We start from the raw sequence: 14,132 nt of genomic DNA, 5'->3' as shown, positions 1-14,132 counted from the left end.
ATTATGCTTCCCCACTAAACATTTCCCATTTCTTACCCGTTTGTTGACGACACAGAATTTATACTGAACATCCTTCACAAAATGAAGTCAAAAGCTTACTTACCGCAGATAATTTAAACTCTGCGTTTTAACAATATGCTGGTTGAACATGGAACGGGAGTAGGCCAATCAGCCCCTCGAGCCTGTTCCGTCATTCAGTTAGATCATGGCTGATCTGTATCTTAACTCCATCTACCCGACTCGGTTCAGTAACCCTTAATACCCTTTGCCTAACAAAAATCTATTAATCTCAGTTTTGAAATTTTCAATTGACGCCCAGTCGACAGCTTTTTGGGGGAGAGAGTTCCAGATTTCCACTCCCCTTTGTGTGAAGAAACGCTTCCTGACATCACCCCTGAACGGCCTAGCTCTAATTTTAAGGCTTTGCCCCCTTGTTCAGGACTCCCCCACACCAGAGGAAATAGTTTCTCTCTATCTACCCTATCAAATCCTTTAATCATCTTAAACACCTCAATTAGATCACCCCTTAATCTCCTGTACGCGTGGGAATACAAGCCCAGTCTATGCAACCTGTCCTCACAATTTAACCCAATTCGATTTATTATGGATCTCCTGTGGCATTGCAGACATGATAAGTATAATGAATCGAAGTATAACATTAAATAGCAAAACCTATGGAAATTTGGGAAGCAGAATAGTATAAAGTTTCTCTGTAGTAATGGCTGAGGAGTTTTAGCACCATCACCAGCAGGAAGGTGTAATTAGTGTGACTAGTTTATAAAGGCAGCTCCCATTGTAAATGTGGGCAGAGGAATTCACAAGGGGAAAAGTTGACAAGTGATGAAAGCGCACCTACATGAAGTAAAGTTTTATACACAGGAAATATATGCCGATGCCAGATTTTTAAATTATATTATGTATAGAAGGTTAAGGGGAGATTTAATAGAGGTGTTCAAAATTATAAAGGATTTGGATAGAGAAAATAGGGAGAAACTATTTCCACTGGCAGGAGGGTCGGTAAGCAGAGGACACAGATTTAAGATAATTTGGCAAAAGAACCAGAGGGGAGATGAGGAGACATTTTTTTTTTACACAGCGAGTTACGATGATCTGGAACGCACTGCCTGAAAGGGCGGTGGAAGCAGATTCAATCGCAACTTTCAAAAGGGGAATTGGATAAATACTTGAAAAGGAGACATTTGCAGGACTACGGGGAAAGAGCGGGGCGAGTGGAATTAATTGGACAGCTCTTCCAAAGAGTCGGCACAGGCTCGATGGGCCGAATGGCCTCCTTCTGTGCTGTATGATTCTAAGATTCTAGCTATTATTAGAAAAGCGGATTTTAATTTATTACATGAGGAATATTCTATCAGATATCAAATATTACAAAAAACATTTTTGGATGAATTTAGGTCATTGTATGAAATCCAGTGATGACACACTGGATTTCATACAATGACAGGGCAACGTAAACAAAGGACTTGATGGTCGTTTTCGTTATGTTGAGAAATGAAGGCCATGGGGACGCCTAGGTTTAGGTATGAAGAACGGCCAACTGGGCAAGGTGATTGATGATCATTGGCACCTGTTAAACCTAACAAGGAGCCAGTGCCTTCAGGAGTGGAGCGACAAGTGCAAACAAACATACATATTTCAACTTACGTGGGTGAATTTAGGCTGGGGGAATGGGAGGATTTGATACCATGAGGTTAGAGTGTTAATAAAACAACTTGTCAAATTAACCCATTTCTACAAATTAGGAGGAAAAACAAGGAAGAGAATTGAATTTGTTTTTCAGATCGCATAACAAAGTCGGAAAGATTATTCCCATTTGCTTGCCAACTAACTATGACCTGAGTTTCTGAAGTGGCCATTCAATACAACAGCTCGATCTGGGTTAGACACAGTAATAAGCTCTCCACTTCTGGTTGGTCACCAAGCTGCCCGATTTATAACTTGTCTGCGCTGCGTTACAACCTCTGCCAGTCAATGTTGGAAGGAAAGCAATCCCCATTACCTTCTGCCACCTGGCAAGGCTGGACTGGTCTGCGTGTGGAGAAGGGGGAACCCTGCCAAATAGGAGATTGTATGGTGTGCAAGCATGAAATTTCATGCCCCATGCTGCCGCTATTCTTATACACAATGCCATGGTAACTCAAAGTTAAGAGTAAAAAGAGACAGCGTCCTTATTGTCAGTCGACCCAGACTTTGCGTAGATCCCCACTGAACGTTTGAAGGATGTGCAAGATTTTAATGGGCGCTTCCTGCAATGGCTCAGCGGGTAAATTTATGTCAGCTTGGTTCAATTAGTGCCTCTAAGTCAGAAGTTCAAGCCCTACACAAGAGTTTGAGCACCAAACCTAGGCTGTCACACCAGTGCAAGGCTGAGGGGGGGGGGGGGGGGGGGGAGGGGGGAGTGCTGCATTGCCAGAGGCGCTGTCCTTTAGATTGGACTGAGGCCACGACTCTAGTGGACGTTAAAACTGTAACGAGGTATTACTGTGTGCACCTCCAGTCATGATAATTGCCACCTGAGGGGGCACAGAGGGAGAACAAGAAAAATGATGCAGTGTAGCTGGATTTTAATTGATGAGGAAAGGTTAAAGAAGTCCGGGCTTGTTTTCTTGAGGAATTAATGGAAGCTTTCAAGATGTCGAAGGGGAACTGGTAACTATGGTGAAGGGCTCAAATGCCAGGGAACACAGGTTAAAAATTAGGGGTAAAAAGGGAAGTTGGGTGTTACTTTGTCACCAATAGGCAAGAAAAAATATTTGGAAAGGTCAAGTAGTGGACAGTACAAGCAGGCTCGAGATAACTGGATGAGTTTCTAGAGGGGGAAAGGTTTTGAGTGCTTTGGTAGTTGGTGGGGTTGATCTGCGAAAATGGGACAGGCTCGTTGGGCCTAAATGGCCCTTTTTCCTGTTCCTTAAATTTTTTATGAATGCCTGCACATTAACCCCTCAACGATCATTACCTTAATCCTCAGTTAAGTGATTTCTGAATCCAGGTAGGTCAACAACAGGGATACTGTCTCTTCATAGTGGCAGCATCCAAAACTTTGTCGTCCATCTTGAGACAAGAAAGCTTTTTAGCCTGGTCTTTTTTCAAAATGCTGTTTTACCGCAAAATGAGAGAGAGAGCATTCTAGAAGCGTCAAGTTATTTTCTCCTTGCACTTTCCTTAAGGAAACTGGTTTAACCCTTGAACCTTCACCTCTCCAAAGACCGTCAAGGACAGAAACATAAATCAGCAAACTGGTCTAACCCTTGAACCTTCACCCCGCTAAAGACCGCCAAGGACAGAAACATCAAACAGCAAGCCAGTTTAACCCTTGAACCTTCACCCCCATTAAAGACCGCCAAGGGCAGAAACACCGAACAGCAAGCCGGTTTAACCCTTGAACCTTCACCCCCACTAAAGACCGCCAAGGACAGAAACATCGAACAGCAAGCCGGTTTAACCCTTGAACCTTCACCCCCAATAAAGACCGCCAAGGGCAGAAACATCGAACAGCAAGCCGGTTTAACCCTTGAACCTTCACCCCCCCCAATAAAGACCGCCAAGGGCAGAAACATCGAACAGCAAGCCGGTTTAACCCTTGAACCTTCACCCCCCAATAAAGACCGCCAAGGGCAGAAACATCGAACAGCAAGCCGGTTTAACCCTTGAACCTTCACCCCCCACTAAAGACCGCCAAGGGCAGAAACATCGAATGACACACAGAGAACAAAAAAAAGGATAGAGCGCCCCCCACTGGGCGGCCGACTGCATCGTCTTCTTCTTCAGCTCGCGGGCCGGTTGGTCGGGCGGGCTGCGGACGTCGCTTCTCACCGGAGTTTCTCACGTGCGGTCTGCGCCCGGCCATCCTCATCACTCTCGCGTGCCGCACGGGCCGAGATGTTCCGCCGCACTGGGAGGGAGGGGGAGGGGGAGGGGGGTGGGGAGGGATGGGAAGTGTAGTGCGGTGCATTTCGGAAGGTCTTCTGGGTCTGGTGACAGGCTCAGCAAACTATGGTCTACCATCACGATATTAACTGCATGGTGTGTATGTGCGAGAGTTTGGGGTGGAGGGGTATGTATGGGCGTGTGTGATTTTGTTGGTTGCGAGGGGGTTTGGTGGTTAGACACCAATTCTTCCCCACCTCTTGCTCCGGCAGCTAGCAATCTGCTGGCTTTATTTATTTTTTTTTTTAAAAAAACCAATACAAAACTGCCCATTTCAGTGCGCAAGAACTGCAGTTTGCTCCTGTCCTTTTAAACGCGCGTGTAAAGCCAGGATCTGGCAAACGCATCGCATTCCTTCGGACTTGCTGCAGGGATTCTGCAGTCTAACTTTGCTGCTCATGAAGGGTAAAGAGGTGAAGGGGTGGCGTTTGCGCCTGAAAACAGGATGAACTCTGCCCACGTGCGTTGCGTCATTGCTGTTTCTCACCAGGTCCTCGAGACTCTGGCCATTTTCGCTTCAATTGCTAAGACTACCTCGTGTAGGTGGGGTTGGGAGGGAGGAGGGAGAGAGAAACCTCTTCTACCTACACCGAGTGACCCGAATGTTCTTCCGAGGTAATGCTTCCCGCAACGTCTTCCGCATCTTTCTGACCCTCGACCCCACTCCCCTTAAGCTCTACGCGAGTCGACGCAATGGAAAAAAAAAAAATGGACTCTCCTGCTTTAGCCTGACTCAAACTGACCAACTGCGTTAGAAGGACAACTGCATTTTTCCCCTCCGAATTTACATTCGCCGGCCCGGGGCCGAGGTTAAGATTAGGGCTGCTGCCATGGAAGTGCTGCCAGCTTTACGTGGTCTCTGCTGGAGGGAATCAAGGCCAAAAGAAGCTAGAAGGATAATTACGTCTTGCATGAACTTGCGGCAGACGGGGCGGATCTCCTTACTTAGCGTGGCACTGAACATCATGACCTGCTTCTCATGAGGGGTCATGCGAAAGATCTCCTGGACATCTCGACGCATGTCTGAAAGAAAAGGTTTAGGAAGGTTTTAAAAAAAAAAATCAGCCCTTCAGGATATTCATGTCTGCACTGTATGATAATCTGCATTCCTGACATCAGCCGGCCAGCCTGTGGACTCGGAGACTGGCAAATTTGGGACAGTAGTGCACTATGGGCTTTTGCCCATGAAGACCTGGGTTGAAACTGCCCCGAAAACCCCATGTCACATGGGACCCATATGGCCAGCAGAGGGGAGGGGGCGACACCCTCGAGCTGGATTTGAATCCGATAGCGAAAGGGCAGTAACTAATCCACTGAGTCACCTAATCCCTGAGGGCGGGGGGGGGGGGGGGGGGGGAGATAGGACAGCGTCTGGCTTACTGTACCGCCCAGTCCAAAGCAGCTTGAAAATATTTAATACTATTTTGGAGCTGCCATTGCATCTCTCTCTCTCTGTCACACACAAAATGAATCACATGTTCAAGCAAAGTCTGATAGAAAGGCTTAGTGGGTTGGACCTGCTCAGGGAGAAGTCCAGTGGTAGTCGCGCAATGATGAGGTTTAAGCCGAGTTAGACCGGGTGGGGACCGCGCCCTTGTAAAGCTGAACGCTCACCGAGTTGCTCGAGCATCTTGTCGCACTCGTCCAGGATGAAGTGCTTGATGTGTTTGAGGTTCAGAGACTTGTTGCGAGCCAGTGCCAGGATCCTGCCAGGAGTGCCCACCACAATGTGCGGGCAGTTCTTCTTCAACAACTCCTCGTCCTTCTTAATGGAGAGCCCACCGAAGAAAACAGCAACCTGCGGCAGACAAAAGGAATGCCTGAGCCGTATCGTCCCGCGTGAACCCGCAGCATCTGCCTCCTTTTTTAGTGAACTGAGCTAAAAGGGGGCAATAAAACGGTTCGCCCTGCTGGCTCAGTGGGTAAAGGCAACAGGTGGTCTCAAATTGAGCCAGACTGTCCCAGCTTCAATGTCCAGTGAATTCAGGGGCCATCCCAGCTGTGAGGGGGATTGAACTTTTATGTACGTCAAACGTCACGGTGGGACAACTGGTCGAGATTCTCATTAACAATTGCCATCCAGTGACCCCCACCCCCACCCCGCTCCTCCCCCTTACTGAGGAGTGGATATTTTTTAAAATTCATTCTTGGGGATACGGGCGTTGCTAGCAAGACAACAACAACTTGCATTTATAGAGTGCCTTTAATATAGAAAAAGTCCCAAGGTGCTTCACAAGGGCGATTATCAAACAAAATTTGAGGCCGCCATTTATTGCCCAACCCGAGTTGCCCCTTGAGAAGGTGGTGATGGGCCTTCTTCTTGAACCGCTGCAGTCCGTGCGGTGAAGGTTCTCCCACAGTGCTGTTAGGTCAGTGCTCGAGCCTTTCCACCATCTACAAGGCACAAGTCAGGAGTGTGATGGAATACTCTCCACTTGCCTGGATGAGTGCAGCTCCAACAACGCTCAAGAAGCTCGACACCATCCAGGACAAAGCAGCCCGCTTGACTGGCACCCCATCCACCACCCTAAACATTCACTCCCTTCACCACCAGTGCACTGTGGCTGCAGTGTGTACCGTCCACAGGATGCACTGCAGCAACTCGCCAAGGCTTCTTCAACAGCACCTCCCAAACCCGCGACCTCTACCATCTAGAAGGACAAGAGCAGCAGGCACCTGGGAACAACACCACCTGCACGTTCCCCTCCAAGTCACACACCATCCCGACTTGGAAATATATCGTCGTTCCTTCATCGTCGCTGGGTCAAAATCCTGGAACTCCCTTCCTAACAGCACTGTGGGAGAACCGTCACCACACGGTCTGCAGCGGTTCAAGAAGGCGGCTCACCACCACCTTCTCAAGGGCAATTAGGGATGGGCAATAAATGCCGGCCTCGCCAGCGACGCCCACATCCCATGAACGAATAATAAAAGGAAGTAGGGAGTTCCAGGATTTCGACCCAGCAACGGCCGATATATTTCCAAGTCAGGATGATGTGTGACCTGGAGGGGAACGTGCAGGTGGTGTTGTTCCCATGCACCTGATGCCCTTGTCCTTCCAGGTGGTAGACGTGGTATGGGAGGTGCTGCGGGAGAAGCTTCGACCAGTTGCTTGGATATCATGCAACGACGGGTAAGGTTCGGCCGTGACATCCTCTAGGAATGAGTTTCCTGCCAACATTCACTGGCTGGACTCGAACAAGCAGAACGACCACTTTGGGCAAGCACACCCATGCAACCATATCGCAAGCAAGAGTCAACTCCTTCAGGGCAAGAAGTGAGGGGAGGAAGGAGGAAATGGTTCGGGGGTGGGAGGGGGGGAAACACGTGTAAAAAAAAAATAGAAAAACCACACACTTGTTCGCCTCCTCTTACCTTCACGCTTGGCATGTATTTGGAGAACCGCTCGTATTCCTTGCTGATTTGGAATGCCAACTCTCGAGTGTGGCACATCACCAGGACGGAAATCTAGCAACAAACAAACAAATAATTAACATCGCTCGACACGGAATCCATCAGACTCCGTACAATTCACGGCCCCAGCTATTGCAAACAACTGACTCACATATCCAATTGCTCTGCATTTGTTTATTTGCTCATCAAGGTGAAGGGCGTTGGTGCTGGAGATGGAAGACTTTCCACTTCCCATACTCCAGATATCTGTTGGTATTGCCCCGTGGTTTATCCCAAGCGATAAAGATCCAGGAAATACCGTCCCACAGTTTTTCCTGTGGGAAGCAGAGGCACGATGGGCCGAACGGCCTCCTTCTGTGCTGTACCATTCTATGGTTCTAAACGGGACACACCGCATTACAGTGGAGACATCCCAGTATCGGAGAGGGCACAAGTGTGGCCAGCTAAATCTATACTTCTGACTAGGCACCAGCGCTGACAAGACGGGCCACGGGAACACAGATGGGGTAAAATTCGAAGTGGGCGGGGACGCAAAACAGGCACCTGCCGCCGGTAATGCGCCCTGCAGGATACTCAGTTCTACTGAAGTCCGACTATCAGGCTGGGGGCGTGTGCCGGGTGGCAGATGCGATACCGTCCCCACCCAAGGCAAATTTCACCCCCAGAATATTTACACTGGAGAAAAGGTTCAGGGGAGACGTTACTGAAGATTCCAAACTGAACCCTAAAAATAAGTATGGCGTAATCGCAAACCCTACAAAGGAATAAACGGGTCTTTTTCCGGGTGGCAGGCAGTGACTAGCGGGGTACCGCAGGGATCAGTGCTTGGGCCCCAGCTATTCACAATATATGTATCAATGATTTGGATGAGGGAAGTAAATTTAACATTTCCAAGTTTGCAGACGACACAAAGCTGGGGTGGAATGTGAGCTGTGAGGAGGATGCATTGAGGCTCCAATGTGATTTGGGTGAGTGGGCAAGAACTTGGCAGATGCAGTATAACGTGGATAAATGTAAGGTTATCCACTTTGATTGCAAAAACAGAAAGGCAGATTATTATCTGAATGGTGTTAGATTGGGAAAAGGGGAGGTGCAACGAGACCTGGGTGTCCTTGTACACCAATCGCTGAAAGTGAGCATTCAGGTGCAGCAAGCAGTTAGGAAGGCGAATGGTATGTTGGCCTTCATTGCAAGAGGATTTGAGTACAGGAGCAGGGATATCTTACTGCAGTTATACAGGGCCTTGGTGAGACCACATCTGGAGTATTGTGTGCAGTTTTGGTCTCTTTATCTGAGGAAGGATGTCCTTGCCATGGAGGGAGTGCAACAAAAGTTTACCAGACTGATTCCTGGGATGGCAGGACTGACGTACGAGGAGAGATTGGGTCTTACTAGGCCTATATACACTCGAGTTTAGAAGAATGAGAGGTGATCTCATCGAAACATAAAATTCTGACAGGACTAGACAGATTAGATGCAGGGAGGATGTTCCCGATGGCTGGGGAGTCCAGAACCAGGGATCACAGTCTCAGGATACGGGGTATGCCATTTAGAACCGAGATGAGGAGAAATTTCTTCACTCAGAGGGTGGTGAACCTGTGGAATTCTCTACCACAGAAGGCAGTGAAGGCCAAGTCATTAGATGTATTCAAGAAGGAGATAGATATATTTCTTAATGCTAAAGGGATATGGGGAAAAGCGGGAACAGGGTACTGAGTTAGACGATCAGCCATGATCATTTTGAATGGCGAAGCAGGCCCGAATGGCCTACTCTTGCTCCTATTTTCTATGTTTCTAAAGGCAGGGCAGACTCCAGCTCAAAATGGGGGAGCAGATTAGATTTAATTACTTACATGTAAGAGAACTGTGATGATCTGGCAGAGACCATCCAGGGAGGCAGTGGAGATGGATAATGTCGATACGTTCAAGAGGTAACCAGTCAGGTTATTGGCAGAAAAATTGATTGAAAGATATGAGAAGTAAAGTACCATTTAGGAGCTTTTGAACTTCGGGATTGGCGAATTGAACAACAATTGTCTCTCCAGATGTAAATGACTACTTTCCTAACAATGTATAGTTGCACAAACGCCATCTTGCCAGAAGGCAAAGTTTGTCTAGAAAATAATTGTTTTTACTTGATTAAAACTAATTTTAAAAAGCTGCAAGTAACAATTATGGGTTTAATTTAATAGGTTTTGGGGTTTGGACAGCGTTAATAGGGAAAGACCGTTGCCTCTGGCTGGGGACATCAATTTAAAATGGTCACGGGGCGAGGACAGCTTAGGAGAAATTTCTTTAGAGAGAGTTTTTTAAAGCATGAAATCCTATGCCACTGTGAGCAGTCGATGCAGAGACCATTGTATAAGGGACCGATGCCACTCTCCGATCAGGAGCTATAGGAGAACAAGGTGCTGATACAGCCTTGAGGTCAAGAGCTGGAGTATACCAAGGGAGAGAGATGAGTCTCAGATCAGGATAATTACTTTTCAAATGCGCTCACAACAGCCAAACTGCACAGAGCAAGGTTTCACAAACAGCAACGGGATGAATGAGCAGTTCATCTGTTTTGGTGGTGTTGACTGAGAGAAGGCTTGGCCAGAATAGTGGAAAAACTCGCTACTTTCTTCAAAGGGTGATATTGGATCTTTTCTTCCACTTGAACAGGCAGATGGGCTCGGTTTCGTATCAGTACTGTAGTGTAATGAGAGACAGATACCGTTCTCAGATCAGGAACTGTAGTACAAGGGACAGATACCGTTCTCAGATCAGGAACTGTAGTCCAAGGGTCAGATACCGTTCTCAGATCAGGAACTGTAGTACACGGGTCAGATACCGTTCTCAGATCAGGAACTCTAGTACAAGGGTCAGATACCGTTCTCAGATCAGGAACTGTAGTACAAGGGACAGATACCGTTCTCAGATCAGGAACTGTAGTACACGGGTCAGATACCGTTCTCAGATCAGGAACTGTAGTACACGGGTCAGATACCGTTCTCAGATCAGGAACCGTAGTACAAGGGACAGATACCGTTCTCAGATCAGGAACCGTAGTACAAGGGACAGATACCGTTCTCAGATCAGGAACCGTAGTACACGGGTCAGATACCGTTCTCAGATCAGGAACCGTAGTACACGGGTCAGATACTGTTCTCAGATCAGGAACTGTAGTACAAGGGACAGATACCGTTCTCAGATCAGGAACTGTAGTACAAGGGATCGATACCGTTCTCAGATCAGGAACCGTAGTGCAAGGGTCAGATACCGTTCTCAGATCAGGAACTGTAGTACAAGGGATAGATACCGTTCTCAGATCAGGAACTGTAGTACAAGGGTCAGATACCGTTCTCAGATCAGGAACTGTAGTACAAGGGTCAGATACCGTTCTCAGATCAGGAACCTGGTACAAGGGATCGATACCGTTCTCAGATCAGGAACTGTCGTACACGGGTCAGATACCGTTCTCAGATCAGGAACTGTAGTACACGGGTCAGATACTGTTCTCAGATCAGGAACTGTAGTACAAGGGACAGATACCGTTCTCAGATCAGGAACTGTAGTACAAGGGTCAGATACCGTTCTCAGATCAGGAACTGTAGTACACGGGTCAGATACTGTTCTCAGATCAGGAACTGTAGTACAAGGGTCAGACACCGTTCTCAGATCAGGAACTGTAGTACAAGGGTCAGATACCGTTCACAGATCAGGAACTGTAGTACAAGGGTCAGATACTGTTCTCAGATCAGGAACTGTAGTACAAGGGACAGATACCGTTCTCAGATCAGGAACTCTAGTACAAGGGTCAGATACCGTTCTCAGATCAGGAACCGTAGTGCAAGGGACAGATACCACTCTCAGATCAGGAACTGTAGTACAAGGGATCGATACTGTTCTCAGATCAGGAACTGTAGTACAAGGGACAGATACCGTTCTCAGATCAGGAACTGTCGTACACGGGTCAGATACCGTTCTCAGATCAGGAACTGTCGTACACGGGTCAGATACCGTTCTCAGATCAGGAACTGTAGTACAAGGGACAGATACCGTTCTCAGATCAGGAACTGTAGTACAAGGGTCAGATACCGTTCTCAGATCAGGAACTCTAGTACAAGGGTCAGATACTGTTCTCAGATCAGGAACTGTAGTACAAGGGACAGATACCGTTCTCAGATCAGGAACTGTAGTACAAGGGACAGATACCGTTCTCAGATCAGGAACTGTAGTACAAGGGACAGATACTGTTCTCAGATCAGGAACTGTAGTACAAAGGACAGATACCGTTCTCAGATCAGGAACTGTAGTACAAGGGACAGATACCACTCTCAGATCAGGAACTGTAGTACAAGGGACAGATACCACTCTCAGATCAGGAACTGTAGTACAAGGGATCGATACCGTTCTCAGATCAGGAACTGTAGTACAAGGGACAGATACCGTTCTCAGATCAGGAACTGTAGTACAAGGGACAGATACCGTTCTCAGATCAGGAACTGTAGTACAAGGGACAGATACCGTTCTCAGATCAGGAACCGTAGTACACGGGTCAGATACCGTTCTCAGATCAGGAACTGTAGTACAAGGGACAGATACCACTCTCAGATCAGGAACTGTAGTACAAGGGACAGATACCGTTCTCAGATCAGGAACTGTAGTACAAGGGATCGATACCGTTCTCAGATCAGGAACTGTAGTACAAGGGACAGATACTGTTCTCAGATCAGGAACTGTAGTACAAGGGACAGATACCGTTCTCAGATCAGGAACCGTAGTACACGGGTCAGATACCGTTCTCAGATCAGGAACTGTAGTACAAGGGACAGATACCACTCTCAGATCAGGAACTGTAGTACAAGGGACAGATACCGTTCTCAGATCAGGAACTGTAGTACAAGGGATCGATACCGTTCTCAGATCAGGAACTGTCGTACACGGGTCAGATACCGTTCTCAGATCAGGAACTGTAGTACACGGGTCAGATACTGTTCTCAGATCAGGAACTGTAGTACAAGGGACAGATACCGTTCTCAGATCAGGAACTGTAGTACAAGGATCAGATACCGTTCTCAGATCAGGAACTGTAGTACACGGGTCAGATACTGTTCTCAGATCAGGAACTGTAGTACAAGGGTCAGACACCGTTCTCAGATCAGGAACTGTAGTACAAGGGTCAGATACCGTTCACAGATCAGGAACTGTAGTACAAGGGTCAGATACTGTTCTCAGATCAGGAACTGTAGTACAAGGGACAGATACCGTTCTCAGATCAGGAACTCTAGTACAAGGGTCAGATACCGTTCTCAGATCAGGAACCGTAGTGCAAGGGACAGATACCACTCTCAGATTAGGAACCTGGTACAAGGGATCGATACTGTTCTCAGATCAGGAACTGTCGTACAAGGGACAGATACCGTTCTCAGATCAGGAACTGTCGTACACGGGTCAGATACCGTTCTCAGATCAGGAACTGTCGTACACGGGTCAGATACCGTTCTCAGATCAGGAACTGTAGTACAAGGGACAGATACCGTTCTCAGATCAGGAACTGTAGTACAAGGGTCAGATACCGTTCTCAGATCAGGAACTCTAGTACAAGGGTCAGATACTGTTCTCAGATCAGGAACTGTAGTACAAGGGACAGATACCGTTCTCAGATCAGGAACTGTAGTACAAGGGACAGATACCGTTCTCAGATCAGGAACTGTAGTACAAGGGACAGATACTGTTCTCAGATCAGGAACTGTAGTACAAAGGACAGATACCGTTCTCAGATCAGGAACTGTAGTACAAGGGACAGATACCACTCTCAGATCAGGAACTGTAGTACAAGGGACAGATACCACTCTCAGATCAGGAACTGTAGTACAAGGGACAGATACCGTTCTCAGATCAGGAACTGTAGTACAAGGGACAGATACCGTTCTCAGATCAGGAACTGTAGTACAAGGGACAGATACCGTTCTCAGATCAGGAACCGTAGTACACGGGTCAGATACCGTTCTCAGATCAGGAACTGTAGTACAAGGGACAGATACCACTCTCAGATCAGGAACTGTAGTACAAGGGACAGATACCGTTCTCAGATCAGGAACTGTAGTACAAGGGATCGATACCGTTCTCAGATCAGGAACTGTAGTACAAGGGACAGATACTGTTCTCAGATCAGGAACTGTAGTACAAGGGACAGATACCGTTCTCAGATCAGGAACCGTAGTACACGGGTCAGATACCGTTCTCAGATCAGGAACTGTAGTACAAGGGACAGATACCACTCTCAGATCAGGAACTGTAGTACAAGGGACAGATACCGTTCTCAGATCAGGAACTGTAGTACAAGGGATCGATACCGTTCTCAGATCAGGAACTGTAGTACAAGGGACAGATACCGTTCCCAGATTAGGAACCTGGTACAAGGGACAGATACCGTTCTCAGATCAGGAACTGTAGTACAAGGGACAGATACCGTTCTCAGATCAGGAACTGTAGTACAAGGGACAGATACCGTTCTCAGATCAGGAACTGTAGTACAAGGGACAGATACCGTTCCCAGATTAGGAACCTGGTACAAGGGACAGATACCGTTCTCAGATCAGGAACTGTAGTACAAGGGACAGATACCGTTCTCAGATCAGGAACTGTAGTACAAGGGACAGATACCGTTCTCAGATCAGGAACTGTAGTACAAGGGACAGATACCGTTCTCAGATCAGGAACTGTAGTACAAGGGACAGATACCGTTCTCAGATCAGGAACTGTAGTACAAGGGACAGATACCGTTC

At 47.4% G+C, this 14,132-nt stretch overlaps 1 protein-coding gene across 1 annotated transcript in view; it reads right to left on the bottom strand.

The window, feature by feature from the left end:
• ddx39b (DEAD (Asp-Glu-Ala-Asp) box polypeptide 39B) overlaps nt 1–14,132 on the bottom strand; it is a 45,512-nt gene that overhangs the window by 21,641 nt on the left and 9,739 nt on the right. The window contains exons 4-6 of the mRNA XM_067973979.1: nt 7,321–7,413; nt 5,560–5,743; nt 4,850–4,968 (exon numbers count right to left, since the gene is read on the bottom strand). Of these exons, the coding sequence (XP_067830080.1) occupies nt 4,850–4,968; nt 5,560–5,743; nt 7,321–7,413 (396 nt within the window). The remainder of the gene's footprint in view (nt 1–4,849; nt 4,969–5,559; nt 5,744–7,320; nt 7,414–14,132) is intronic.

This window comes from Heptranchias perlo, chromosome 39 (assembly GCF_035084215.1).
Source record: "Heptranchias perlo isolate sHepPer1 chromosome 39, sHepPer1.hap1, whole genome shotgun sequence".
Taxonomy (NCBI): Eukaryota; Metazoa; Chordata; class Chondrichthyes; order Hexanchiformes; family Hexanchidae; genus Heptranchias; species Heptranchias perlo.
This window is presented reverse-complemented; position numbering and strand designations above follow the sequence as displayed.